General features: G+C 39.2%; 1 protein-coding gene across 2 annotated transcripts in view; it reads left to right on the plus strand.

Annotated features, from left to right (window-relative positions):
• The window catches only part of PEAK1 (pseudopodium enriched atypical kinase 1), a 30518-nt gene extending 10827 nt beyond the window's left edge, over window positions 1-19691 (plus strand). For both annotated transcript variants that reach the window (XM_054388199.1, XM_054388200.1), the window contains 3 exons: window positions 1634-1830; window positions 11074-11822; window positions 18534-19691. In XM_054388199.1, the coding sequence (XP_054244174.1) occupies window positions 1634-1830; window positions 11074-11822; window positions 18534-19691 (2104 nt within the window). The remainder of the gene's footprint in view (window positions 1-1633; window positions 1831-11073; window positions 11823-18533) is intronic.
• The last annotated feature ends 8118 nt before the right edge of the window (window positions 19692-27809 follow it).

The raw sequence follows: 27809 nt of genomic DNA on the forward strand, positions 1-27809 counted from the left end.
ATTTACAGCAACCACAAGTCTTGGGCTGAGTTTCTCCTCATCTTGAGAGCCTTGTAACTGCTTTAATTTTATGTATGCTTTACTCCAAAATTATATTAGGTTAACTCTTTAATGTGGGTATATTTATGGCACATGGAATGTTCTTCACACCATTCCTATGCATGGTACTAAAAATGAACAAAGAATTTTATGCTGATTAAAGATTACATCTTTTTGAATTTATGCCAATTTTTTCTCTTTTACTAACAAGCCCTAATGAGTATTGTTTGTCTCAGCCTGCAGTTAAAATTCATGAGTCTGAGTAGAAACAGCATGTGCGTGCTGCACCATATATGGGGTCTTGTGTTATGCAAAGTACTGGCATGCTTTAATTTTTGTAGTCTAGAAGATTGTGTATCCTGATTTTTGATATTTGGGCTTTGGCATAGAGAGACATATGCCTATCATTTATATTAACTCTTGGAGGATGTAATCCCTCTTTCCACTGTAAGGATTTGTATTACAGAAACTCAGCTGCTCTGAGTATTTCAAAAGGCAGAATTTCTGTTTCTGTTCATCAGAAGTTATATAAAGTTTTAAATCTTTACCACAAAAAATTGAAACATCTGTACAGATCTGTGATGTGGTCATCACATTTTGAAGGAAGTTCATTGCTCCTGTCCCTTATGGAAGTCACAAGAACTTAAAATTCCTGCTGTTCTGTTTGATCAGGCTATAATAATGAGACCTTGTGAACAGGAGATACGCTCTTGAGATTTGCCCTGTAATTGGTATTAGTTTCTGTGAGAGAGAGGATAAAAGCACAGGAAAATTTTTGCTCTGACATGTTTTATATGACATATTATTGATAATTGCTGCTATGTTTTGAATAGGATTGGGGGTTTTTTAATAAACCTGAACATGTTTTAATACATATATATCTAAAAGGCATAATTTTAAAACTATACTGCAATAAATATGCACATGGAAAATTACTGAATCCATGATCTTCCCAGTTTTATGCTATAAGTCACCACAGTTTGAATAAAACCTCATAGCTAAGAGCAAGCACAGAGGAATAGCTTCATGGAGGTGGATTTTAATCCTGGAGAATTTTGTATGGGAAATAGATTACTGACTTAGAGGAACTACTGATCTGTTTCCCAAAGTGTCAGTTCCCCAAATCCTACCAGTATATGAAAATGTATCATTAAAGTTTTATGCATTTATTAAGACTGAACAGCCCCCTTGCTGTAACTTGGAATCTTTGATTAAAGTAAAATTATTCTGATTAGCAAAAAGCACCTTAAACTCTGCTGCTGCTGTGCTGGGAGCCCTACATGTTTTATGCAGAACAATGCCTGCATATATATGCATACATGTCGATTGTAGTCAACTGTAAAACGTTTTATTATCCCTCTTGTATGAAAACCATGAGCAATTACATTACTATTTCAGTCAAAAGTTAAGTTGATTCTTCTTCTAAATGAAAGTAAATACTGTAGAAACAGTTAAAACGAGGAGGGAGAAAGGAGCTTATTTCTTTATCACTTCATTCCCTTCCCTGAAATATTTAATGCCTACTCCAGTATTTTGCCAGTAGGATCTAGTACCCAGCTTTGGTCTCCAGGTGATTTTGTTTTGTTTGTTTCAGTCAAGTGCCCGATGACACGACACTGGAGGATTTGTCCCCTCGTGTCCCTAGAGCTGTATTTGTGAAGCAGGACAATGGCGGCAGTGCCTCCATCATACCAGTGTCATCTGTCCGTGTCCCACAGGGGGAGGAAGAAAAGGAAGAAGCTTCCAGTTCTCCTGACTTAAATCCTTGCAGTGCTACATACAGCAATTTAGGTAAGTGGATTCTTAGAGAAGAATATGTAAATTAGATCAGGTTTTGGATACTTCACTAAGAACCTTCATCTTCTGAACAGCTCAATCCACTTTCACAAGGTTAATTTGAAGACAAAACTTTAAAGTTTATTTCTAGAAAACAAAATGGCGTTGCCTTAATCTGAGATACACGGTCAAGATTTAACAAACTCAAAGGTTTTCTTTCCTGTGATTTTAAATATACGTCTTGATTGCCCTTAATGATAAACATCTCAAATACTTTTTAAAGGCACATTGTTTTATCTATTTGAAGGGATTTTTATCAAAGAGGTTTCAAATAACATGCAAATAACCTGTTGTTTCTTTTTTTTTAAGATACAATAAATAGATTTCAATATTTTTTTCTGAACTTCAACAAAAGATAGGACTTTATCCCTGAAGACATTCAAGGTCAGGCTTGATGGGGCTCTGAGCAACCTGATGTAGTTAAAGATGCCTCTGCTTTCTGCAGGAGGGTTGGAGTAGATGACTTTTAAAGGTCTGGACCTTCCAGCCCAATGCATTCTATGATTCTTATTTTAGAGTGTAAATAACTACTAAGTTATTTGTAATCTTTGGTTGACTAAAACCTTTCTTATTGTAGTCTGAGAATCTACTTCTGCTTCTTCAGAAAAGTTTAAGATAAAAAAATTCCTGAAGCTGCAGCACAGTCTATTCAGCTGTCCCTGAATTCTTATCGTATTAAAATGTGTGCAGTGCTTCTCTGGAAGATGTGAGCAAGATAGATAAACATCTCCTGATATATAGTACAATATTATCAACCAAATGTTCTAAAAGATTTTGATTTGAAGTACTATGGATTTGGCAATACCTGTAGCTGGATTTTCTCAAAGAACAAAAGTCTCTCATTTATGTATGTCCAAGAATATTTGCACACTGTATGTTTCCCAACTTAGGAAGCTCTTGGACAAGAACTAAACCAACTGCACTGAGATGGCTCACAAGTACAGGGTTTTGGCAGGTCCACACAGGTTTGAAGGATCAAGGACTACACTTTACACCCTCAGGTGCATACATTCCTTAGACATTTAGTGATATTGCTGTCCCTTTTTTTTTAAGAAATGTGGATTAGTGGTGAACTTATGAGTGTGTTCTGCTAACGAAACATTAATTGGGTATTGTTTACAAAGCATAAAGGGGAAAAATGCCCTGCCCCAGAGTGATACTGACATGTACCAAGAAAATGTAACTTCAAGGAAGAAAAGAAAAATTAAATTTTTGTGGTAGAATTAGTCAAAGATCTAATGCCTCATCTTCCACTCCATGAGATATACATCTGTATCTGTATATTTTCTGTACATTACAGAGAGAATCTAGATGCATCAAAACCCAACTAGCACGATTAGCCAGTTTTTCTAGCCAGACTGACACATAGAAGGATCAAGCTAAGGCAGCATTCAGTGTGTGAAACCTCACTCATGTTGAGATTGTTATATTTTAGCCAGAGTGCCCAGAGAGTCAGTGGATTATTTATGTTTCATAGCCAAAATAACGATATTGTGATTCTTCTGTACAAATCTTTAGCTCAATTTTCTTATGCAGGATGTTAGCATTTGATGGCAGCTGCTTCACCATACAGAGTTAGATGTACTTCTGTCCATAGATCTCTGTCCTTCCCACAGCACAGCACAAACTGGAAGTAATAAGCTCATGGGAAATGTTGTAAAATACCATTAAATACTGGAGCAGGTTGTCCAGAGAAGTGAAGTCTCAATCTGTGGAGATACACAAAACCTGGCTGGATGTGGTCCTGGACAGCCTGGTCTAGATGACCCTGCCTGAGCAGGGATGGTTGGACTTGACCATCTAAGGAGGTCCCTTCCAACCTAACTGCTTCTGTGATTCTGTGATCACTGCCATCAGTCCTCGCTTTTGGCACTGTTTTACCCAGGTGTGAATGCTCCTTTGTGAAACCATATCAAACTGAACCCTTTGGCATTCTATTCAAATTCTTCTCATTCTTGGGTCACTTTCAGATTTGCTGTCACCAAAGTAAATTTTAGGTACGAAAGAGTTAAATTATCTTTTAGACTGGACTTGGCCTCTCTTGGCAGCTTGCTGCTTGTCTTAAAAGCAATGCTACCCTAAATGGCACTGAGTTCTCTGGCTGCTGTTCAGACTTTCAGCTGGTTTATTTGAGCACCTCTTTTGAATTCAGATAGCTATCATGAGATTAGTAGGTAGGGATATAGAATAATTCCTTCTTGGCTTCACATCTTATATTACCTGAGCAGCAAAATCATACCTTTTTTAGAATTAATAAATACTCATGTGTGTAACTGATTCCTGCTTCAACGGCAGTTCTATCTACAGTTACCTTTTTATGGCTACCCACTACAGTTTGTAGTTAGTAAAATATATCTTGTGAGCATCCTGATTTGCAGCATAATGCACTTTTTAAATATGCCTCTAATGCGTATTCTGTGTTTTTTATTGAAAAACAGATAATATTATGTCCTTACTTTGAATGTCTGATCTTCAGTTATGACATTGCACATGAAATTTTATGAACAGAAATAATGGCAAGCTGTGGTAAATTTTCATCTGTAGTCAGATAGCAATTTATATCAGGGACTGTTATATTTGGGTTTTGGCCTTCTGCTCCCACAGGACTTGGCCCAACATCTGCTTACAGTCCTGCCCACAAAAACTGCAGTGTGCCAGTATTTGTCAGGCACCAAACTGCAGATGCAAAACTGGAGAGCAACTCATATATAAAATACAGGTAGGCAAGCCTGACTAGATAGAAGATTATCCTCTGGGAATCAGGTATAACATACATGACATGGGACTTTTAGAAGACCTGAAGTCCCACCATGATCATAGGCTAAAAGGGCCCAGTAGGTTCCTGGGTGTATTAACAGGGGAAAACTACAGAGAGGGGTTACTTATTTTAACCCTGCAACTGCCATGGCTGTAGTCAAGTCCTGGTGAGCACAGTTTAAGAAGAAATTTAAATTTTTTTTAAGCGCTGTCTCTAAAGCAAAGCTCTGAAGATGCCTAGTATTGTATCAGGCACTTCTTAGTGCCTAATTCAAGAAGCTGGATCTGTTCAGCATATCAAAGAAATTGTCATGGCTTGGTCAAGCATTGGAACAGGCTGCCTGGAGAGCTGGTGGACTCACCACCCCTGGAGGTGTTCAAAACCATGTAGATGTAGCACTTTAGGACATGGTTTAATGGCCATGATGATGTCGAGTCAATGGTTGGACTCAATGATCTTAGAGGCCTCTTCCAATTGAAACAATTCTATGATTCTATGGTATGGATGCTCAAGTGGTGAGCAGAACTGTGATGAGGGGCACACACCTTTGGTATCAACAATCATCAGAGAGAATAAAGTCCTGTGGCTATCAGTCAGAAGTTAATTCATGTGAACTCTGTAATCTTATGATTAGGAAGACAAATAGACTAGATAACTAAAATCCTTTCCTTTATGAATCTTTAAATTTTTCTGTCTTTGTCTGAAGTTGTTGTGGAAATTGACTTGATTGAACTTGCATAGCTGAAAGCAGATTTACTTAGCATAGTATTTCTATAATTTAAAAAAACAAAGGCTATTTTATTTTCATATATTTTTCTCTTTACACATAAAGGAAAAGTAAAAAAAAGGTGGCTACATTTCTAGGTTTTATGACTGTTTGCACTGTAAAAAATCTGCCATGGAGTACTACTTCAGTCAGTTAGATCAGGGCAGTGTGCCTTAGTCAGGCTATAAATAAGGTAATGAAGTAATTGTCGATTGAAACTGACAGTTCAGTGTCAGACAGTGATTATAGTATCAGTCTGATGCATTTTGTATAATATATAATTAGTACAGGTAATATCTTTAACATAGTGTAATGGAGGACAGGAAGCAAGACCTGACAAGTCACCAAGGCAGATAAGCTGTTGCATCTGCACTTTTTATTTATTTCCTGCCTCCAGCCCATCCTACCACAGTTCTGTGCACAGAGGTGCATTATGGATGTCACTAACAAATGTTAGCTTTCCTTTCTGTTACATATGTTATCATTCTGGTAGGACTTTTCTTTATTAAATGAAGGATAATTGTGTAAACAACTTCGTATAATACAGAATTGACAGTTGTGTTTCTGTAACTGTGTACTGAATCATTTCCTAGAGTAGTGGTGGACATGTACTGAGTTGGTTGGAACTGGGGCTGTGAAGCATGCTGGTTGCTTTTGCAGTGGCTGCAAGATACTTCTACATACTTGTGGGGTTTTTTTCATGGTTTGGTTATTTTTATCAGTCAGGGTAAGAGTTTATTAAGGAGGAATGGTTTTTGTAGTATTATTAAAGATCTGCTACTTATACTGTGAAACCTGTAATGAAAATGCAGATTGTAAAGAATGATCAACATCCAAGTACAAGGCAGGAAGGCAGTTACTAGGTCAGGGGCAGAGAATGGGAATTTGTACGGTGGAGGTGGCCAGCCTATGGATTTTACTTAGTGATTACTTTAATTAGCCATTATCACTGGTCTTTTTAACAGCAAATGGGGATGGACTGAGATGAGAATTACCTTAACATCTGACCCTGTTCATGGCTGTGAGGAGAAGCATGTCAGCAGGGACTGCCAAACCAGTGTTGTTGGACTGCTCCACGATGGTGTAGAGGCTCCGTAGTTTTCATTTAGTTCTGTTGGGATTCAGACAGATGTGGTCTCAAAGATTGGCTAGCCATGTTGTACATGCATGGTTATTGTTTTTTGCTGTTTCTGGCAATGCAAAACATGGCATCTTTGTCAAACTTATGTGACAGTTGGAGAATGGCAGAGGTGAGAATGATTTTGGTCATTTTAGCCCTCTGGGTATTGTTCTTTCATCTAAATCCCTGCACTAGGGGATTAGGGATTAAGGAGCAGGATAATGGTCACTAACTGAGAACAGAGTTAATGGTCATGGCAATAGCCTAGCTACTACTGTGAATATCAGAGTATTGGTTTCAGCTGTTGTCTAATTCCCAGCTTCCCACAAGAGATGCTATCCTTGGATGAGAGATAGTAATGGCATCTAATCACAAAACCAGGTTCAAGAATAAAGAAGAATATAGGATAGATTGCCTGTTGTCATTGGTGTATTGGATTAATATATGTTATGTATTGTAGAGCATTGTAGAGCAGTATGCACCCCAGAAATAGTTCTGTCCAAGGAAGGATAGACTTATGCAGCATGTCACCCACTTGGCTTGCCTATTTCAGCACTGCTTCTCTTCCCAATTAAAGAAGCATTTTCCCTCACAGTTCTGAAATTTCTTGACAATGTATGCTGCTGAGCTGGTCTAAGCAAAAAAGAAAGGTACATGGACTACCAAGAACAATCATTAGTTATGTCATTAAGAAAAATATGCATGTGGAATATGAATTTGAGTTAAACCTGAGCTCAATGTGTCAGATTTGATATTTTCATGAGGTAACATAAAGAGGTTGCAAAGCAAAGTCTAATGATAAATCAGACTGGAAAAAATAAATTTATTTTTGGTAGGGTTGATTTAGACTTTCAGTCCTCTGCATGGTGTCTGGAGACTTAAGTATTAATATTTAAATAGTGCACTGAGATTCTGTAATGGAAGATGTTATTGACCTTAGAGCTCTCTGGAAAGCTGCTGTCTATGTAAAGAGTTAATTTTTTTTCTGTCTTTGAACAGTCTGGAAGCCACTTCAAATATCACTGTAAGTGGTAGCCTAGTATTGTGCCTGTTCCTCTTCATTTGCCTCCCAAGAGTGTAGCTCAGAGGAAGTGATGGGGTTTAAGTGTGCAAGGGGAGGTAGAAATGGCAGGCAAGAAGCAAATGTTCTGCCAGTACTTTTATGCAAAAGAACATTCTCATGCCTTTGACGGGGACAAAATTTCATACAACCTTTTTCTTGCTAGATACTGAATTTTTTACAATGTAGGACATGCAGTATCAGTCCGTGCTTGGGGAGAGCTGAGATAGAAATACTGGCCCACTGGACACGAAAGAAATGTTCAGTGTTAAGGACTCAGTATAAAACCAGTCCACATAGGAAGCTTTTCAAAGCCATAATATAGATGGATAGATTTCAATGCGGAAATTTTTTTCCTGTGAGGTAAAACTGTACTGCAACATGACATGTTTGACAAACTCATTTCCCTCAGCAGAGAAGACTTGAAAAAGTAACCACATAATGACTTGTACATGTGGTTCTCTGGGTCCTGCCACCACCACCAGTCATCTGCAGAGACAACTTCTGGTTATGAAAACTGTAATTTGATGTCACAGTTCCAATAGCTATGCAAAAGTCACTGGCTGCAGCAGCAGCACTCTCTTGGATGAATGGCTTTTGGAAGACAGGGCCATTAAAGCAGATGGGAAATAAGGGAATCCAGAAGCAGCACTGCTATAAATCTTACCTTTCTTGGAGAGGGCTACTGCTTGAGATGTGCATCTTGCTCTAATTGGTTTTCTTGCTTTTTCCCTCTAGCACCTGTGCAGTCCTTGGGTTAGCAAGTCATACAAGAGACATACAATAGGAAACTGCTTCCTGCAATAGAGGCCTTTCTCAAAAGACCAGCAGTTAGGCTATTTTAGCATACTGGGCAAGAGGGTAAGAATGAGAAAACAGGCAAGTGATCTTAACACAGAATGTTGCAGGGGAGACATACAGAGGTCATGGATTTTGTAAGAGTGAGCAATCATGAATATATTCATCAGCAACCTGTATGAAGGATAGAGTTTACCCTCAGCAAGCTTGTGGGTAATGCAAAACTGGGAGGAGTGGCTGACAAACCAGAAGGTTGTGCTGTGACCTGGACAGGCTGGACAGTTGGGCAGAGAGTAACCTTACAAAGTTCAACAAAGGCAAGTGTAGAGTCCTGCACCTGGGGAGGAATAACCTCATGTATCAGCTGGGGGCTGACCTGATGGAAAATAGCCCTGTGGAAAAAGACCTTGTCTCAGGTTTATGCAAAAGACTATTGCATCTGGATGTGTGTCTGGCATGCAGACATCAGTTCTGCTTTTAACTCTAAATCATGCTATTCTTTGTCTGCAAAAAGGTACCTGGTAAGTATTTCTGTACTGCTAAGCTGGCACCAGTGTTATATGCTACAGCATATCAGATGGTGAGAGGAAGATCTGCTAAGGTAGAGCATACTCACTACAGTTAACAAGATCAGAAAGGAGCAGTGCAGGGTCCCCTGAGCGTTATTGGGTTTTTTTTAAGCAACTTTGACAGTCAATTGAGAGAGATGGAGGGGTTCTCCAATATTTCTAGCCTTCAAATACTTTTACTTTGTGGTAGCTAAAAAGTGGTGACCCAGGGGAGTAGTCCTATATAATCTTCCCTGATGATAAGACATATTCAAAGCTAACAGAATTTCCTGCTTAAAATTCAGTTTTTTAAATATTGGACTATCCAGGCTTACCACAAAATCCATAAGGCTCTTTTGAGAGTTTCCTGAGATAGAGATATATCTTTTATTTGTGATGTCTTCTCCTTGGGATGATTGAAAAGAGAGTGATTGTTAAGAATTCAAAAGCTGAGTTTTTTCTGTTTGTGGATACATGTAAAAATACAGTCCTCTCTGATCTTCTGAAATTAGGAAGTCCTTTTCAGCATTCTAACCCAGCCTTCCAGGACTTTGTGCATCTCACCCAAGCAGATCTTCGATCCTGTGGTATTCATAACAACTATAACAGCATATTTTCAAGTGTAATGGAAGCTATCTTGTTTTTTTTTTCTTTTTCATAAGCTGCAAAGTCATTTTTTATTAATTATGGACCAAAGTCATGTAATTAAAATCTGAATCTCAGATCCCCCCCAGTTTGGTTGAGCACTCCAGTTCGGTCCTCTCTTTACAAGGATTCAGCATGTGTTATAAATAGTCAAACAGTCATAGTGTCTTTCTGATTGCTGCTCCCTTATTAGAAAAGATGCTCAGCTGCCATTATACAGAGCATCCATTTCATATCTGCTGTGGTGCAACTGGAAAAACTGGCATCCTACTCTATGTGATAGTCAATGAACCTCACAGGAGGAGTTGAAAACTTTTAATTTCTCTGAAAATAGCTGGTGATTTTTAAGGCTGACAAAATCTCATTTTGCTATCAGTAACAACTGTTTAATTGTTGCAGAGCAGTGACTTGGTCATTTGTATTGTCTGTTTATTGGGTTTTATTCTCTCCCATATTATTCTCCTTTATTTATACTTCATTTCCAAGGACTCTGGCAGTTATAAAACATAACTGTCCTCTCTAAGAGCCATCCAAAACACATGACAGGAAGTTTATCTTCCTAGAAGCACACAAATGTTTGTAACCAGTCAGTGGAAATCCCATGCTTTTATGTGTGTAACCTGCTGCTTGGAATCTCATGACTGAATCTCAGTTTATCTATGAATGTAATATTGTCAACAGAGATACCCATTAGTAAGTGGGTAAGGGAAATGTATTAGGGAAAGTGCAGTGAGGGGAGTGAATTATAGATTAAACAATACTTCTGGTTTTGTAATCTCAAAATATGATCCTACTCTGGCTGAAAGCAGTGGCAACACACTTGTGAGAAGCTTCGTTTCCTTGTTTTCCTCTCATGAATATGCTAGTGCAGTCCTGATTTTCCAACTTAACCACCAAAGTATCTAAATTACATTATTTGTGTTTATTTGTCTGAAGTGTTCTGGTTTCCATTCTGAAATAACATTTTCAGCCCCTTTAGCACATTTCAAATTCAAGAGCTTTGCAGACTAATGTGAGGATATATAAAAAGAGATCACCTCACCTCACAGAGAAATGCACCTCTCAAAGAAACAGCACACAAAGCCACTCAGGAACATTGACCCACAGTTTTAGCACATTTTAATAGGAAGTAAGGGATAATATTAGTGTTCATTGACTGCAAAAGGAATTATGGGAGGCTGGATATAATTCCTGAAAGTGGAATTTGCCCTGTGTGCCAAAATTGATGTTTGGTTTTGCTTCCACTTTTTTCCAGCATTGCCAGCACTGAAACTGATTGTAATATATAGGCCAAGGTCAAATAAAAACTGGATACTGAATTGGTCAGTTTGCTATCTAACTATGTGTCTTTTCAGATATGTATTTAGGTTTTCTTCAAATATTGGAGGGGAGGGTCATAATAAGCAGGGTTTTTTTCCCTTACAAATCTTTGCAGAGTGCAAATATAAGCAGCAGATGCAAAGTAATTTAATCTTCTATTATTATTACCTTCTTGTTACCCAGGACAGTCCAGGGCAGCCATGATACCTCCAAAACAGCCAAGGCAACCAAAGGGAGCTCTGGATGATGCTATTGCCTTTGGAGGACTAGTAGACCAGGAGACGATGAACAGCTTGCAGCCAACACCACCTCCACTGCCAAAGAAAACGATTCTGAGAGCCAACACAGAGCCGACTCCCAGAGATCTCCAAAAGCAGGCTCTGGAGAACAGCCTGTGCATTGTGGCAAATCCCACCTATGATATTGACACCAACTGGGAAGCAAGCAGCGCCTGCTCTTCAGTCAGCCTGGAGCTCAAGATACTGGACAATGAGTCAGGAGATTCCTTGGACAGGCCTACAGAAAAACTAAGGACAACCACCTCAGCAACTAACAGTGTTTCCAGCCTAACCACTATCAGTATTAAGGACCGGTGTTCCAATAGCATGGAGTCTCTCATGGGGCGACGCATCTCGCAGACTAAGCAGGGCAAAGGTGTCCAGAAGCCACAAAGGCAAGCACTTTATCGGGGAATTGAAAACCGAGAAGAGGTGGTAGGGAAAATCCGAAGCCTCCATGCCGATTCACTGAAGAAGCTGGCACTTAAATGTGAAGATTTGTTCATGGCTGGACAAAAAGATCAACTGCGCTTTGGGGTGGACAGTTGGTCAGATTTCAGGCTGACCAGTGACAAGCCATGCTGCGAGGCAGGTGATGCAGTTTACTACCCAGCTTCTTATGCAAAAGATCCTCTCAACAATTATGCCGTCAAGGTAAGATGGGTTTGAAAAACATTAACCCTAGGCATCAGTGACAAAATGTAGCAATACCCATAATCTGCAGCACAGTAGTGATAAGTCCTACAAAGATAAGTGCATGCTGCTTGCAGCAGCACCATGTGAAAAGCAGGATTCCCAGGCAAGTCCTCTCTTTTATCAAGAACCATGTGTGGTGGTGCCTTATGAGCTATACGAAAACAAAAATCTAGCTTGTCGGTGTTAGTTCTGTGGCCTTTTGCTAAACAAACAATTGATTTGTGTCTAGTTTGTTCTCCAGCTAACACATAAAAGAAATGAGATTTACTGCCAATATATTAATAAGTAGTTGGCTGCTACTTCACTAGATGTTGTTACTTAATGGCCTTTTATATCAGTAATTCTGAGCACTGTATCTCTACAGTTCTCAATGCTTATCTGGTAGCATGATAGTGAGAAAGACAGCTGAGACTCACAGCTCTGACCTTGAGCAAATCAAACTTCTGACTCCTTGTTGAAATGGAGATAAGACATTTACTACCCAGCTCAGGTGTGGGAGGCCTTACAGAGCATGCTGACATTCCCAGAAGGGTGGTGCTTTACGGTAACAAAATGTCTTTCCCACTCCTGCATGATTATTTACAAGAAGGATGTGAAAAAATAAAAGGTAAGATTAGTGCAACTGATACCTTCTTCAGAAACTTGAAAAGGCATCTTTTTAAGGTAGATTTTTGGGCATAACTATTTAACTATTTATATTTTTACAGTTATCAAGGACCTTTTCTTGAAATAAAATAAATGTCTGGGAATGTCATGCCCAGTGGTGCAAAACAGCCAAGAACCAGACCATGAATACAGTAATCTGCTCTGGGTGCAGAATCAACAGTCTGGCATTACTCAGTTTGGGGACTTTGGTTTTGCAGATGAATGTACCAATGCACCTTTACATTCTGGGGTTATCACCAGCAAACAGTACTCTGAGAAATTTGGTGGTGAACAGACACAACTTCTTCTGTTGGTATAGATATAAGAAGAAACATGTTTTATTGGGGTGTTGTTTCAGACAGTTTTTGCTTCACTCTCACCTAATCCACTGTGCAAACAGTGTAAACATCCTGTGCAAAAAAAAACTGCATGAAGCCATGTGGAAATTATTTTAACTGAAACATCATAAAAACAGTAAGTCAGTCATGATCAGAAAACTACTTTTCCAGATGGAAAAAAAATAGGAGTTTCTTTACATGAAAAGCTGTCATAAAATTCCAGTCCCTGAGGTATTTTTCCTTTGCTAAGCGCAGTACCACATTCTAAGTAATTGGTGGATCTGGGACAATATGGATAAACATTCCTCTGAAACCACAGTCTTATCAGTAATTCCAAATATGTAGTGGAAAGGTTACGCTAACTTAAAAGCAGCAGAGAGCACCAGCTTTTGTACAAAGAGATACTTAGTATCCCTACACAAACTGAATAAGGTTGGGATATGGCAGGAATCCTTTCATTAAAAAAAAAAAAACTGATTAGTCAGTTTGAGTCCTAGTTAGACAAAGTGATTTCTGTGACATAAACTACTTCCACTTTCAGTATTAAACTCTAAAGGAAATTACTGTGCAGTATCATAGACCAGCACATATAAGTCATGATTCAGCATCCATCCGGAACAATAAAGACTTATAAAAGCCAGTAGGGTTGTGGCCTGCAGCATGTGTTCTGGCCATAGGCATCTGTTGCAATGCTGTTCAGGTAGCATAACAGGAATTGCAAAGGTGCAAAAAGATCAAAAAGAGCAGTTAAAATTTATTGCTTTGATTGCTGCAGGGCAGCAGAAGTTCTTTTAGCAATAAAACCTCAGGATTTCTGCTAAGGTTCCTGTCCCACATTTAAACAGAGCAATGCAGAAGTAAATTGCATTGGGCTGACTTTGTCTGGCAGTTTCCTAGCTGCAGCTGACAATTATTTTCTAGTTCTGTCTAGTTTGTCACAGTGTGCAAGGGTGGGTTTTTTGGTAATTCAGTTTTCTAGTGGAGCTCCTTGGCAGAGTGTTATTAAAGGTCATTCCAGAACTTCATGCTTCAGATCAAAATAAAGCTGTGGACATTAAACTTTGAGCCCAGCCCCAGTTCAGTCACAGCAGTGGAGGGTTCTGTATTTTGACACATTGTTAAAAAGTCAAAGCTCTGTTCCAAGGCCAGATCAAGAAAATGAGGTCAATCAGAGATCAAACTGGCCTCCTTGGAAAACAAGGTTGTGCCAAGAACAAGCTATCAATTTGGGATTAGCAAGCTTTCATTCTACACACAATTTCATTCAGAGTTGTCCCTCTGTGCAGTACAACAAAGTAGCACAGATGGTGCAGTCTTTGTGATCTTCTGTCTCTCTCATTTTCAGTACTTGTAAATTCATTTTCCACAATATTCATTGTACTTTAAGTTCAGTGATGCCCTATAAAATGCATAGGACAGAGTGGAAATGAGATTCCCTGCTGCTAAAGTGGAAGTCATCTGATGGCACAGTAGGCTACTGGACTCATGAAGGAAAAATGCAGTTTTTAGAAGCTCTGAAACATTAAATTCTTGCTTCCTGGGGGGAGGGGAAGAGTGGAAATGGCAGAATGTAAAGAAACTTGTCCAGTCCCTATAAACATGACAGAAGCTTAAGTTTATATGGATGCAGTAAAGAAAAGATAGATGATGACAGTCCATTCCACTGAAAAGGAAGATGGAAACTCCATTCCTTCCTATTCATATCTCTCTTTCCTCATTCCTTTCTTGCATCATCTGGAAGGGCTTTTTGCCAACATTGCTTCACTTGTGAACAACCAGCTATTTATCAGCATTAGAAATAAGGTTTACCAAGCCCTTATTAACACTTTTCTTTCAGCTGTTATCACATAGCATCTTAAAAGCTCAGCTGATTGTATTTCATTAAAGCAAATGGTAAACACTGATGGATCCTACTTTCTATTAGTGTTTTAGTCTGAGTATTTTCATCTTTTCCTTTTCTTATGCTCAAAAATAGGAATTCAACATACTGTATATGGAAAAGGCAACAGGATTTCCTTTTTTTTGTGTTTCTTGTTGAGGGGGTGGGTTTTGTTTCAGGGGTTGGTTTGGTTTTTTAAGAGTAGATGACTGGAATAGACAAAAGCTTTAAATATCAGGCAAAGAAAACTGGGCCATATATATTTACTCACAGTTTTACCCTCACATTAACTGCCACAAACAGGAAAGAAGTTCCATATCCATTCCTCTAGCAATGCATCACAAGCAATCTAAAACCCTTGCTAATGAGGCCATCAAATTTCACAATTTATTTCCTAAATCTTTTCAAATGCAAATACACACTTCGGTTGCATAACTTACTAAACCATTTTGAAAATTTAAATCTTGGTCATCCAGATGATAGGGTTAGGTCATAGTGGAGTTATTCTAATACAAAATGCTAGGGTGAGCATTAATAGTATTAAACGCTAGCATGCACTGCTCTATTGCAAACTGGTAATATAAAATAGAGTAGAAGCTCCAATTCAGGAAATTATAAAATAAAAGAAGTAAATAAAATTTACAGTGTATAAACTCTCTTTGATCACAATAATAAAAAAAATTAGTTTGTCTCCACTGCTTTCAGTATATTTTCCCCACTTTAATACAATATTGGTAAATCAGCATCTGAACTCTATAATCTAAAACCCCAGGACTTATGTCAACTCGTGCAGCTGTATTTCACAGCAAAATTCTGAAGAGCATACAGACGCTTAGAAGGGAACATCAAATTACTGCAGGTCTGTCTTTTAGAAACTGTTTTATTAATTCAGAAAAAATGTCCAATTTATCATCATACCTGGTTTTGGATGCTGCTTCCAGGCAGCCTAGTTTTTACTTCCAATTACAAATATCTAGTATGCAAATCGTAGTCTTTGTACAGTCAGCAATTTAATCGGCCTTAAATAACCCAGCTGCTTCTTCCACTCCTCACTTCATGTTGTTTGTAAACAAAAAGCATGAAGCAGAAAATTAATCAGATCTCAGTTCTCTTGTCTTTGTAGATATTGTGTGCATGTTCATATACCCATATCCTTCCCTGTATTCAGCAAGAGAAGTGTCCAAACCCCAGTTATTGGGCATTTGTTGGATTAGAGGGTTTTTTTTGTTTCTTTATTGGTTATCTTCTTTAACAGCAGTATAAGGAGTTTTCATGAAAGCAGATATTTTATTATTGATTTTAATCATAAAACCATTTGGTCTTTAATTTCTGTTTTATTGATATGAATAGAGGAGTCTGAGACAAAAGCTTGATTTAAGAAGTGACATTGAGGAAAGTTTGGCTCTGCCGTGGATTCAGACTTTCTAGTGGACACTACTCAGAAGATTCTTGTGACCCATAGTAACAATGGAGTCAATAATATGACCTGTTCACCCTAGGAAGTGTTAGAAGGATCATTATATATAAAGCTCTGTTCCACCTCATGCCAGAAAGGCCTTAACTGGAATACCGTATTCCTTACAGGGTGTGCCACTCTTCAGACAGCTGTAATGAGTGGGGAGAACCCAGAAAAGAGCAACAACAATCAGAGTGTTACGACTAAAGATAGGAGAAATGAGGGCTGGTTGGTTTTGAAAAGAAAACATTGAAGAGGGGTAAAGTTACATTTTCCCAAATGTAAAGGTGGAACTTCACAAAGAGCAGGAATCTATGTGTTTTAATATCAGCTAGAAGAAGTGCTATCGGTTTAATTTGGAGTGAAATAGGATTGAATAGCAGGAAGAAAGAGAAAGGAGAAGACAGAGAAGAATAACTGTCTTTTTGGGTGTTTTTAGTAGTAGAAAGGCATTGCATAGAAATGATCCAGCTGGCAATGTATGGATTAGATTGGCCTTGCAGGCCAGTTCTGCCAGCTCAGAATAAAAGGCAATAGGTACAAAGACAGTGTATGCTGCCCTAAGAGCTGAATGTCTTTTGGAGCAGATGTGCATGGCCAGTCATTTTGACATTAGAAGAAAGCATTACCCCATCCACAGAGGCCCATGAAAACGCTTCTGTACTGTTACAATCCTAGGATTGGCAACATTCTCTAAAAATGCAGTTCTCAAATTTGTTTTGTTTGTGCCCGGCAGTTACGAACAGGCAGTTGAAGCTATAGTGTGCCTAATATGTAAGGAAATTTAAATGCCTGTAAAGCATGGAAATATGCACAGTATCCAAGACAAGAGGACAATCAAAATACTGTCAACTATTTGTGCCTAATTTCATATGATTGACAGCGCACTTTTCTGATTGGTGAGCATAAAAGACTAAATCTCCCATTTAACTATATGTTTCTTCAACACATAAAAGATTAAAAACATTTTCCTTTTCTGTGTATTTTTTTTTTTTAGTGAAAAATCAGTTTATATCTTATCCTATTAAGTTCCTGAGAAGGAGAAAAATGAGAAATTGAGAGAAAAGTCACTTTATATTTAGGGCTAGTATGAGATCTGGGCTCCTTGGCTGTTGTGACTGTGTAGAACTAGTGCTGACTTTTACTTACCTTAGTTATCTGTCTTTCCTTGGTTAAGGGAAGCTGTATCTTCATCTGAAGAGAGATGTCTTCCTATTTTCTCTTCATCTGAAGAGAGATGTCTTCCTATTTTCTCTTCATCTGAGCTTTGCAGTTAAGACCTGTTGGTGCATTACATTATCTAAGTACTTAGGATCTATCCTTGTACAGATTAAAACATACACTTAACCTTATACACTTTGAACAATATCACTGAAGTCAGCAGAAATAAGGTTAATATGCAAAGGTCAACATGCCTGAGTCTCCGTAGGACTGTAATTAAAATCAGCAGATGCCTCAGAACCGAGACCCCAGTAGAGGTTGTCTAGTGACTGTTGTGAGGTGTCTAGAGCTGACAGTTGTTATGGTAGTAAAGTTAATGATTATGGTGGTAAGCAAAAAGATATTACTGGACAGAAATTAAATGTATCTATACATGGCAAAATAGAAATGTATCCTTAGGATCTTGACAAATGATTGAAAGTAATTAAGGAACCATGTTCTCATGAGTCTCTATTGCTCACCTGAGCCACAGCATTTATCCTGCCAAGAGCCCATGCCATGCACACATAGACCACTCACTGCATACATGATGTGTTAACTTGACACAGCAGCAGATCAGACACAGATTTCCCTTTCCAATTACAGTGGGCAAAGAGCATGCATCCAGTCACTTAGCTGACAAGGGTTATACACCAAGCAAACTCAGTCATGTGTAATCATTTGATCATATCCTCAAATACTCTATGCATGTTTCTTTTTATCTCCTATCACTCTTGATTATTTTTATCTTGTTCAAGCTTCACACAAAGCTGAGAGAAGAACAGAAAATTATGTAGCTAAACACGTAACTGTAAAGTAAACCTCACTGTGCATTTACATATACCAGCTGCTGTTCTGACTAAAAGTACAATATGCCTGAACTTTGTTTTCCATTGAATAATATGTGAACAGGGAGAGCTATCTGCACATAGTGGTCTGCAGTTGCTTATTACCCAATGGAACCTGCTCATGGGCCTAAAATAAGTCTGCCAAGGTCAGTTCAGGAGAAAATGTTTCAGTGTTTATGTTTAGGGCTACTCAGTGGATGACCAGCAGCAAAGTACATTAAAAAAAAATATATATAGCATTTAGAAACTTAAGTTCCGTTTAGAATTTACATTATGTCTGTTCTGTTTATTTTCTTTGCCCAGATTTGTAAGAGCAAAGCTAAGGAATCCCAGCAGTATTACCACAGCCTCTCTATCCGGCAGAGTTTGGCTATCAACTTCAACATCCAGCAGGACTGTGGCCATTTCCTTGCAGAAGTGCCAGTTCGTCTCCTTCCATGGGAAGATGCTGATGCGTCAGAGGTGGAAGAAGAAGAGCAGGAAGAAGAGGAGAAAGAGCCTGAGCAAAAGAACAGAGACACACCTTCCAATATAGAGGCTACACAGAAAGACAGCTCCAGCAACCAAGGGACCATCAGCAAGCCACGCAGCCGTGTTGTGGTCATCACACGGGAAGTCCCTTATTTAACAGTGGCCGATTTTGTGCGAGAATCTGCACCTCGCCATGCCAAAAGCCCAGATTTGTATGAAAGGCAGGTCTGTCTACTCCTTTTACAGCTCTGTTTGGGCCTGGAGCACCTGAAACCCTATCATATCACACACTGTGATCTACGGTTGGAGAACCTGCTGCTGGTTCATTCCAGACCAAGAGGCAGTCCTCTGAGCTCTGAATCCATGGAACCCAGTCCCAACACCGCTTGCCCAGCCAGATTAATAGTGAGCAATTTCTCCCAGGCCAAGCAGAAGAGTCATATGGTGGATCCTGAGGTCCTTCGGGATCAGTCACGCCTGGCTCCAGAAATCATCACTGCAACCCAGTACAAGAAGTGTGATGAGTTCCAGACTGGCATCCTCATCTACGAAATGCTGCACTTACCCAATCCCTTTGATGAGAATCCAGAGCTGAAGGAGAAGGAGTATACTCGTGCTGATCTCCCCAAGATTCCTTGTCGTTCCCTCTACTCTCAAGGGCTTCAACAACTTGCCAGCTGCCTGCTGAATCCCAACCCTTCAGAGAGGATCCTGATATCAGAAGCCAAGGGAATCCTGCAGTGTTTGCTTTGGGGCCCACGTGAGGACTTGTTCCACGCTCTAAGTACATCTTCCAATCCCTCACGGAGAGATGCTGTACTTCAGAACTGGCTGGATATTAAAAGGACGCTGCTGATGATCAAGTTTGCAGAGAAGTCCTTGGACAGGGACTGTGGAGTTATTCTGGAAGACTGGCTTTGTTGTCAATATCTTGCTTTTGCCACTATAGAATCACTTCATCGCATTGTGCGAATCATGCAGCAGCACTAGTTGGTAGAGCCCGCTGCTTTTAATGGAGCATGCCCCGCATCCCCCCCAGTCCTCACTCCAGCCTCCCTTGGGGCTCATGCTTTGAACAAGTGTTAAAAAATAGCCTAGATGTCAGAGCTGGCAACTCTGAGCAAACATGTTCTAATTGGAGAAACTGCATCTTGTACCCAATATGACAGAAACTTTACTTTTTTGCCAGGCCTGTTAGGGATTGATTAATATATGGCTGCATTTGGATCAGACTGTATGTAACTTGATTAATATCAGGCTGAAAAGGAGAGCAAACTTCAATACCACTATTTCTACCACTGCAGTAAACAAATGGCCCTCCTCTTCTGGGTTGTTTCTGTCATTCCCTTATGTAGCATTGGTTAGTGAATAGCAGTGACCATAAGCAGAGATGGGTTAGGTTGCAAATGTGAGATGAGTGATCCACCATGCCACAGAACACTCAGATGCTTCCTTTCCACTTACAACACAAAATTTTCTCTCAGCTTAATTCTCCAGAAGCAGGCTGGACTCCTCTTTCTTTGGTCTCAACCAAACTGTCTGATTTTTCTCTTACACTTTAGGCTTTGGAATTTTTTTTCCTCTACAGATGTAGTTATTCTGCTGACTGTGGCAAGGTCAGTGGGCAGTAAGCATCTGTCCTTTTCCCTCCTCCACTGCCTCAGATTCACTGCCTGCCTATACCCCTTCTAACCATAGATCTGGGATTTCAACAATGCTGCCTTAATCGGACCCTTACCCGAACTTAAGACCTCCGCATTAAAAAGCAGAATCCTCACACATTGTCCAGGCCATTTCCCAGTCTGGACTGATGATGTACTGTAGCTATAATCACATTTATACAAGAGTATTACAAGATGTGGTGGGCAATCGAAATTCCCCTTCCATCACAAAGGGCACTAAATGACTTGAAATGGATAGGACACATATAACCTTCTCTGACAATCACTGCTATGAATCAGGGATGAAAATAACAGCCACCTCTTCTGTTTTATTTTGGTCTTCTCTTGTCACGTGCCATATTGCAAAGCAGGACTGAAATTGGCTCTGCTGGTATGTTGGCAGGAGATAGAAGTGTTTGGCGCTTGTCTGTGTGTAGCTAACAGGCCACGTTGAGACACTTTTACTGAGACATGGTTCTCTGAAGGGTAAAAACAAGGGGGCAAAAACACTGTTGATTAATTATTGAGGGAGCTGTTAAGTTTGGCAGCCACAACTAACAGTATCATGATCCATTTTTCCCACAGCAGTGTTTGGCTGCAATCTCTTGTCTGTGTAATTAGTGTTTTCTCATGTTGCTACAGACAACACCCTAAAAGTGGTATGTTGCTCCAAGAGCATTGCAGGCAGTTTTGGACTAGAGCAGGAATTAGTGAGGATTAAAAAAAAACAGAATATTTCAAAACGAAGAAGCTTCTTCACTCTTAGAGGCTGCTGCTGACTTCCTTCTCTGCCCTAACAGCCGCTTCCAGTGGAACCTCTGCAGTTGTGCAGGCACTGTCATTGCTCAGTATTGCAAGGCTCTGCATTGTTTCCTGGGTCACTCTGAAGAACTGATCTGGATGCAGGGGAAAAAGCGACACCGGATATTCTGATCTGGGTGATGGAAAGCAGACAGCCCTAGTTATGAGCCTGTGCTTCTCTCCTATGGATCTATGTGCAATTCTTGTATGTATTTTTTAAAGCTGTATGTTACAGTGTTTACTTTACACACAAGCCTTTACCTGAAGATAGATCTGCATACCCTTCCTTTACTTTCCTGGCACATAAATGCACAGATATCCACGTGTTCTTTTTATGAATTGATGTTTCATTTTAATTGTTAAAACTGTGAGGAATCAATTCACTTCAGCCTTGAAACAAATAGCCACTTTACTCAGCATATGCATGCTTGGCCAGATACATGGAAACTGAACAAACAGTCATGCAGGCTTACAGTCAGCAAAACTAGCTCTGGATCCACATCATAGACTTGGAGGGGTTAAAATGTCTGTATTGTTCTTCTCTGGCATCTATCAGAGCTAAGCTGCATAATGTGTAGAAGCCTACATCGATTGTGCAGTAGTATAGACTTTGTGACCTTTCTAAAGATTTTTTTGAAACTTCTGATTATTATTCTTTTTTTCTGATTCTCCTGTATCATTGAAGGATCAGGCAAGGCTAAGGATAATATATTTTAATGTGATATCTATTTTTTCTTTCTCTTTTTGGCAAAAATATTAGAATGGTAGCATTGATGCAGTAAGAGAGGACAGTGCATTAAAAGCCCAAGTGCAATGTATGTAGTTGAGGTACTCCCACTATGTCAGGAAAGAAAGTTTCTACACTGCTGCTAAGCAGCTCCTAGAAGAACCTTTACAAAGAATCACAAAAGCGTTTGATGCAGCCCAGCTTTATCTGGACACAGGAGGGCAATGCTCTCACACCTCAAATACACTGAGCATGACAAGTCACCAACATGCTATCTGCTAGCTATTAGTCACAACGTGTTGAGCTACAAGTAGGGCTTCTTGTTCTCTGTGGTTTGGTTTTGTGTTCCGTAGTGCGTGTGTGCACATAAGTTCTCACCTAACTGACAGAGGCTGTACAAGCAGTTCTTGGACCATTTGCCGTTGCAGTGGGCTCACTGCTTGAAGCCTATCGGTGTTTCTGTGTTTAAGGACACACACTCTCGGTGTCACTTCCATGTCAACATGCAAAGCTGAATTTTGAATGTTTTACAACTGTACGTATTTAATGCAGCTGGTCCGAAGCCTTTTTATCTCTAGCAATGTAACTTCAGTTTGCATCTTTTGTGAAGAACCAATACTCATTTTAGCTCTGCAGTATAATCAAGCATGGGTAGATGTTCACTACCAATCTCTTTCTTGTGCAGCACTGGGTAAACCTTAGTAATTTGTAATGTTGTGTATTGGGTTTTTTTCTTTAAAAAGAAAGAATGGTCAAAGTAGTTGAACACAATCTGGCCTGAGCTCTTCCTTGGAAAGCTTGAGGCTGACTTTGCAGCTCTGCCCATAACTGATGATTGTAACTGTGTGGTGGTTCTCCATCCTGGCAACAGATTGTGCCACGTAAGTATACAAGAATGTATGCATTAAACTGATTGTAAACTAATCCTAAGAATGCTACAGCATAATTGCTAAGCAAAAGGAAAAAAACCCGCTCTGTTTGTAACTGGGATCCTGTGTATGACAGGAACAAACCCCCTGGCTGTGCACGTTACAATTTACTTGAATATGTGCACACATCTTGAATTATTTTTTTTAGCAATGTCGCACTTTCAGTTGAGCTCAAGAAATAGGAAGAGCTACAAATCTAAGATAACAGTATTGACTGTAAATATATATTTTTCTATTAATAAAAGCTGTCATTCAAATATTGTTAACGTGAACTCTAAAGATTTTTCCAGTGGAAACTAATTTCTGGAAAAATCAAATGCTTGCTGAGGAATTATGATGAGTGGTTTCTGATCCTATTAGAGCCATTAATAAAGCCTCTCTAAATGTTACAGAGAGAGCACAGTGATAGGATTCACAATGTTTAGTGCCTTGTCAAAAAACTACAATGTAGCTGGTCAGTTGATGAAAATCTTATCCTTTTCATAATAGCCCTAGGAACAATACTGCCCACATTAAGATGAGAAAGACTTCACAAAGTTAAATGCTGTATTTCATATGATACTGAGTTGATCTATTCAGTTCTGTGAACAAGTTGCTTTCAGTACACATGGAAGTAGCGGAATTGTGGGCTTTCCCATTTGGGATCTGCACAAGAATAAGAGTGGATGACAAGTCAATTGGTCTACACTGACCACAGCATCAAAAGAAGCCTAATGCTTTGACAATCTACTGCAGACAGCTTCTAGGAGATGAGGAATCTGATTAGTCTGGAACAAACAGTGAAGGTAAGATGTGCAGCTCCTGCTGTAGGTAGAATGTGCTGCACACCATACTCTGTGGTGTGAAACACAAACCTCTCTTGAAACAGGAGTTCTAAGCAGCACCGGCCCCTGAGATATCATGGAAAATGGTTTGGTTTTGTGTTTCTTAAATGGGAACTACTTAATCACTAATTGTTTTTCAAACTTCAGATCTGATGCAGTCCATATGCATAACCAGGTAAATATAGAGAGAATCTGCTAGTAAGAACTTGCCCACAAATTTTCAGAAATGAGGAAATTCAGAATTTTATTCAAGCCTCTGGAATGTCCAAATGTAGAAGCCTGGTCTCACTTCAACATTCAGACATTATGAGACCAGTAACTCAAGCTAGAATATCATGTTGCTGGCCCCCAGACAAGAAGTAGCCTCTACAATAATGTTCTACCCTGAGTCTTTTATACTCCACACATCATGGCAACACCCACCTGGCACATTTTAACACAGGAATTCCACATATTAGAGAGAAAAATATATTATTTAAATAAATCATATGTGTGTTAGGGTATTTAAATAAATCATACGTGTGTTAGGGTTCAGCTATTTGGAAAACTTATTCAGCAGCTTCATATTATAGGTCTTCAACTTTAGCATGTAAAACTAGTATTTGCTGCTGAAATAAAATCTGTTTCTCTTGTGCTGAGATGCCCCATCTAAAGTTTGTTTTGTTTGTAATAGCAATTAAATTCATATGTAACTATAAATTAAATAGTCCTGGTTTTATTTAAATCAATTGTAACTTTTCTGAGGGATACAATGGAACCTGAATCAGACCTCTTTAATGCACTTTCCTTTCCCCAAACATGAATTAAGCTGTTTCTCTATGGAACCAGTACATGCCCATTATTCCTTGCATGACTAGGCTGTTGATTTTACTCTGATTTTTTTAAAGGTAGTTTTGGGTCTGCTCAAACTCCTGTAAATTGTCGAGCATAACCAGAGCCACTCGGTCCATATAGAAAAAGATGTGATGATGATTTAGTTATGCAGTAAGACAGCAACAGAGAAGTGCAAATGCAGAATAGAATTTTAAATCCCTCTATAGAAATAGACTCACAGAAATACTCAGTAAGCAATCATCCGGATTCCAAAGACTTCAAGGGAGGAATACACAAAAAGTATTTTTCAAAAGAAATATTGAGCAGACATTTCTTCAGGGCACAGTCAGCTCCAAAAGGACAAAAAAAAGTCTTTCCCACTGCTGTGTTGCAGAGAATTTCTAGTAGACATTTGTATGGATTTTATGATTCACTTGGATGCAGTATTACAAGGATGGTGATTTTGAACAGGTGTAGAATGCCGTTTAAATAATTTCCTGTAAGTCTCCTTGCACTGGTGCTCCACTCAGCATTTAGCTGGAAACCAGAGAATGCTTTCAGGTACAGCAGAATTGCCAGTTCTCACTACTACTCAACTGAGCTGTACGTAAGCATTTTACCACTCTACAGAATTTGGTTTGTAGTTCAGACCATAAGCATCTTTCTTTTCCATAAATCCAAGGGTAAGTGTTCAGGGATTTAGAAGAGGTTAGACCTTTTTTTATATGGAGGAAATATATATATATATATACATACATATATATATATATGTGTGTGTGTGCGCGCATGTACGAATGAGTGTGGGCATGTTTGAATATATATATATGTATGTATGTATGTGAATTTTTGTATCCCAGAAGTATTCTTTGCCCCTTTTTGCTTGAGTATATATATTATATATTGTATATATAATATATATTTAAGACTGTGTAAATTTTAATATAATCATTTCATAAATAACACCTCTTCAAAAATGACTCGAAACTTCTGTTTCGTTGTCCTTTGGCTTGTTGGTATTAGAAGGTTTTGCAGTTGAAATCCTTGGGTTTTTTTCTTTTAAAACTTAATTATGCTGAGCATTTAAGACTATGTTCTTGTTTTTAATAAAGGGGGGAAATTTATTTTTAAATTAGGGATTCCAAAATTGATGGATTTTATAGATGGGATTTTAAATCCCTTGAATAAGGGATTATGTTTTTTTTTTTAATTTCTTTTATTTCCATACAACTCCATTCTTGTGGGTAATTTGTATTTGGAATTCCTGGTTGCATTGCTTTATCTGGTGCTTCATACTGATATTTACACATTTTTATATAAATAAGTATATAAACTTCAAGACTTCCTTTGTCATCGGGGCAGTTACACTCTGGTTTGCTGTGGTACTTTGCTGTGTATTCTGTGGCATTCATGTTACTGTGTAAATAAACTAGTTTTATTACACTCGAAATCAGATTTGCAGTCGTCTTATTTTTCTCTCTTCCTAGGCACTTGGACAAGTATGTGTTCCTGAGGAAAATGCACATGGCAAGATAAGCCAAAGATTTTGCTACAAGAACAGCTGAGTGGTTTGCAGCAGCAAGTAGTCTGCAGGCATGGCAAACAGAGGTACTGAGGCTCAGCACCTTCAGCTATGCCACCACAGTGGCCAGGCATCTCAGCTGCAAGAATTGCCAGTGCTTGGAACACTATGCCACCTCCCACCTTTGGTGATTTCCCCAGGAGTCTCAGCATAGCTGGCACTGTTTTGACTCCATCTGGACAAGTGGCAGTAACAGCCCAAAATAAACTGGCCATCAGCAGCTGCTGTTGATTGAACCAGCATCTTGTAAGGCCTTCTTGGAGAGAAGTGACTTGATATGTTTATGAAAACAGAGACAGCTGCATGTCCACAATGGGGCAAGCATTATCACTAAAGTAGCTGAGCCACAGTTAGCAATTTCTCTATTGTGGGAGAGGACTTCAATGACCTGCTGTGAAGGAATAAAATTACTTGAGTCAAATTTTTATAGGCTATGACAAAGCAGGATGCCTCTAAGGCAGTCATCTGCAGTGGAATTCATTTCATGTCTGACATGTTACCTTGAAGCATACAGCCTGATGGAGGGTCTGTGAAAAACAGATGGGATAAGATGCATCTCCTGTGATCATACAGACACACTTCAGTGGCAGTGAGATCAAACAACTCAATTTTGTACCCAGATTTGATAGGCAGCCATGGTGGCTGCAGATGCTAATTTATTAGTGTAGAACAGATGACACCCTATACATCAGAGCAATGCTGTGCTTCTGCATGACAATCAGACTGCTCACAAGTACTCTTGTTTAAAAACATAACCAAACAAAAAAAAAAATCCCAAAAAGAAGCACCCTGAGAGCTCTGTTCTTCCCACAGTTACAATGGCTTTGCACAGGTGTATGATCGACTTCAGTATGAATTAGTCTAGCCTGTAACTACTACAGGCCTTTCACATTTATTAGACATGATTTCAAAGCCTTTCAAAACCAGTTTAAGCTTTTGGCTTCATCCTTTTTAAAAATACAAAGCTAACTGACTGCAGAGGTGTCAGTGAATACACACCACATTTAACAGCCTGACAGATATTTTGGCTTTGCCAAAGTAGTCCCATTCACTTCAGCCAAGTGCCATGGACTTAGCTAAACAGAGCCATTATGTTGTTTGTCAGCAGCAATCACCATTCTGAAGGCAAAAGATATGCAAATACAGACTGAAACCCTGTCAAGACATGATAATTGTACTAGTTTAACTAAAATCTGTTTGAAATTAATTTACTTATGTCAGTGCAAACTCTCTTGTGAGTGTCCTTAAGCAGTTGCAGCCTGGCATTCTTGTTTCAGTTTGTGCCAGACATGAATGGAAGAGAACCCAACAGATGCCCAGTTTCGGCTGATGCACAAATGTCTGTATCAGGTTTTTCACCAGCTCAGAAATTCACCTTATGGTAGACAGGCCCTAAGGATCTGTGTTCCTTTACATGATAAACCTTTATTTTCTAGAAAATCTCCATGCATCACTTGAGCTCTGAAGGCTGCTGCCCAAGTTAGTAAGTTTCTGCACTGCCAGAAATGAATCACACCATCCTCCTGAGCCAGTAGCGGTTTAGCCAGAACCAGACAGAAGCTGCAGAGCAAGGCTGTAGTTTCAATTCTGAGCCAAGACTCATAGCTCTGTGGGGAAAGACATACATTAAAACACCATGTTGGGGCTTCAAATTTACTGCACCTCACTTGGTACTGCACCTACTCAGAAGGCACTATCTGAGAAGGCAACACTATACTTCCACTTGGAAGCTGAGGGCAGGCTTCCTGCTGACAGTTCAACACTTTGGAACGAG

This window comes from Indicator indicator, chromosome 16 (assembly GCF_027791375.1).
Source record: "Indicator indicator isolate 239-I01 chromosome 16, UM_Iind_1.1, whole genome shotgun sequence".
Classification (NCBI taxonomy): domain Eukaryota; kingdom Metazoa; phylum Chordata; class Aves; order Piciformes; family Indicatoridae; genus Indicator; species Indicator indicator.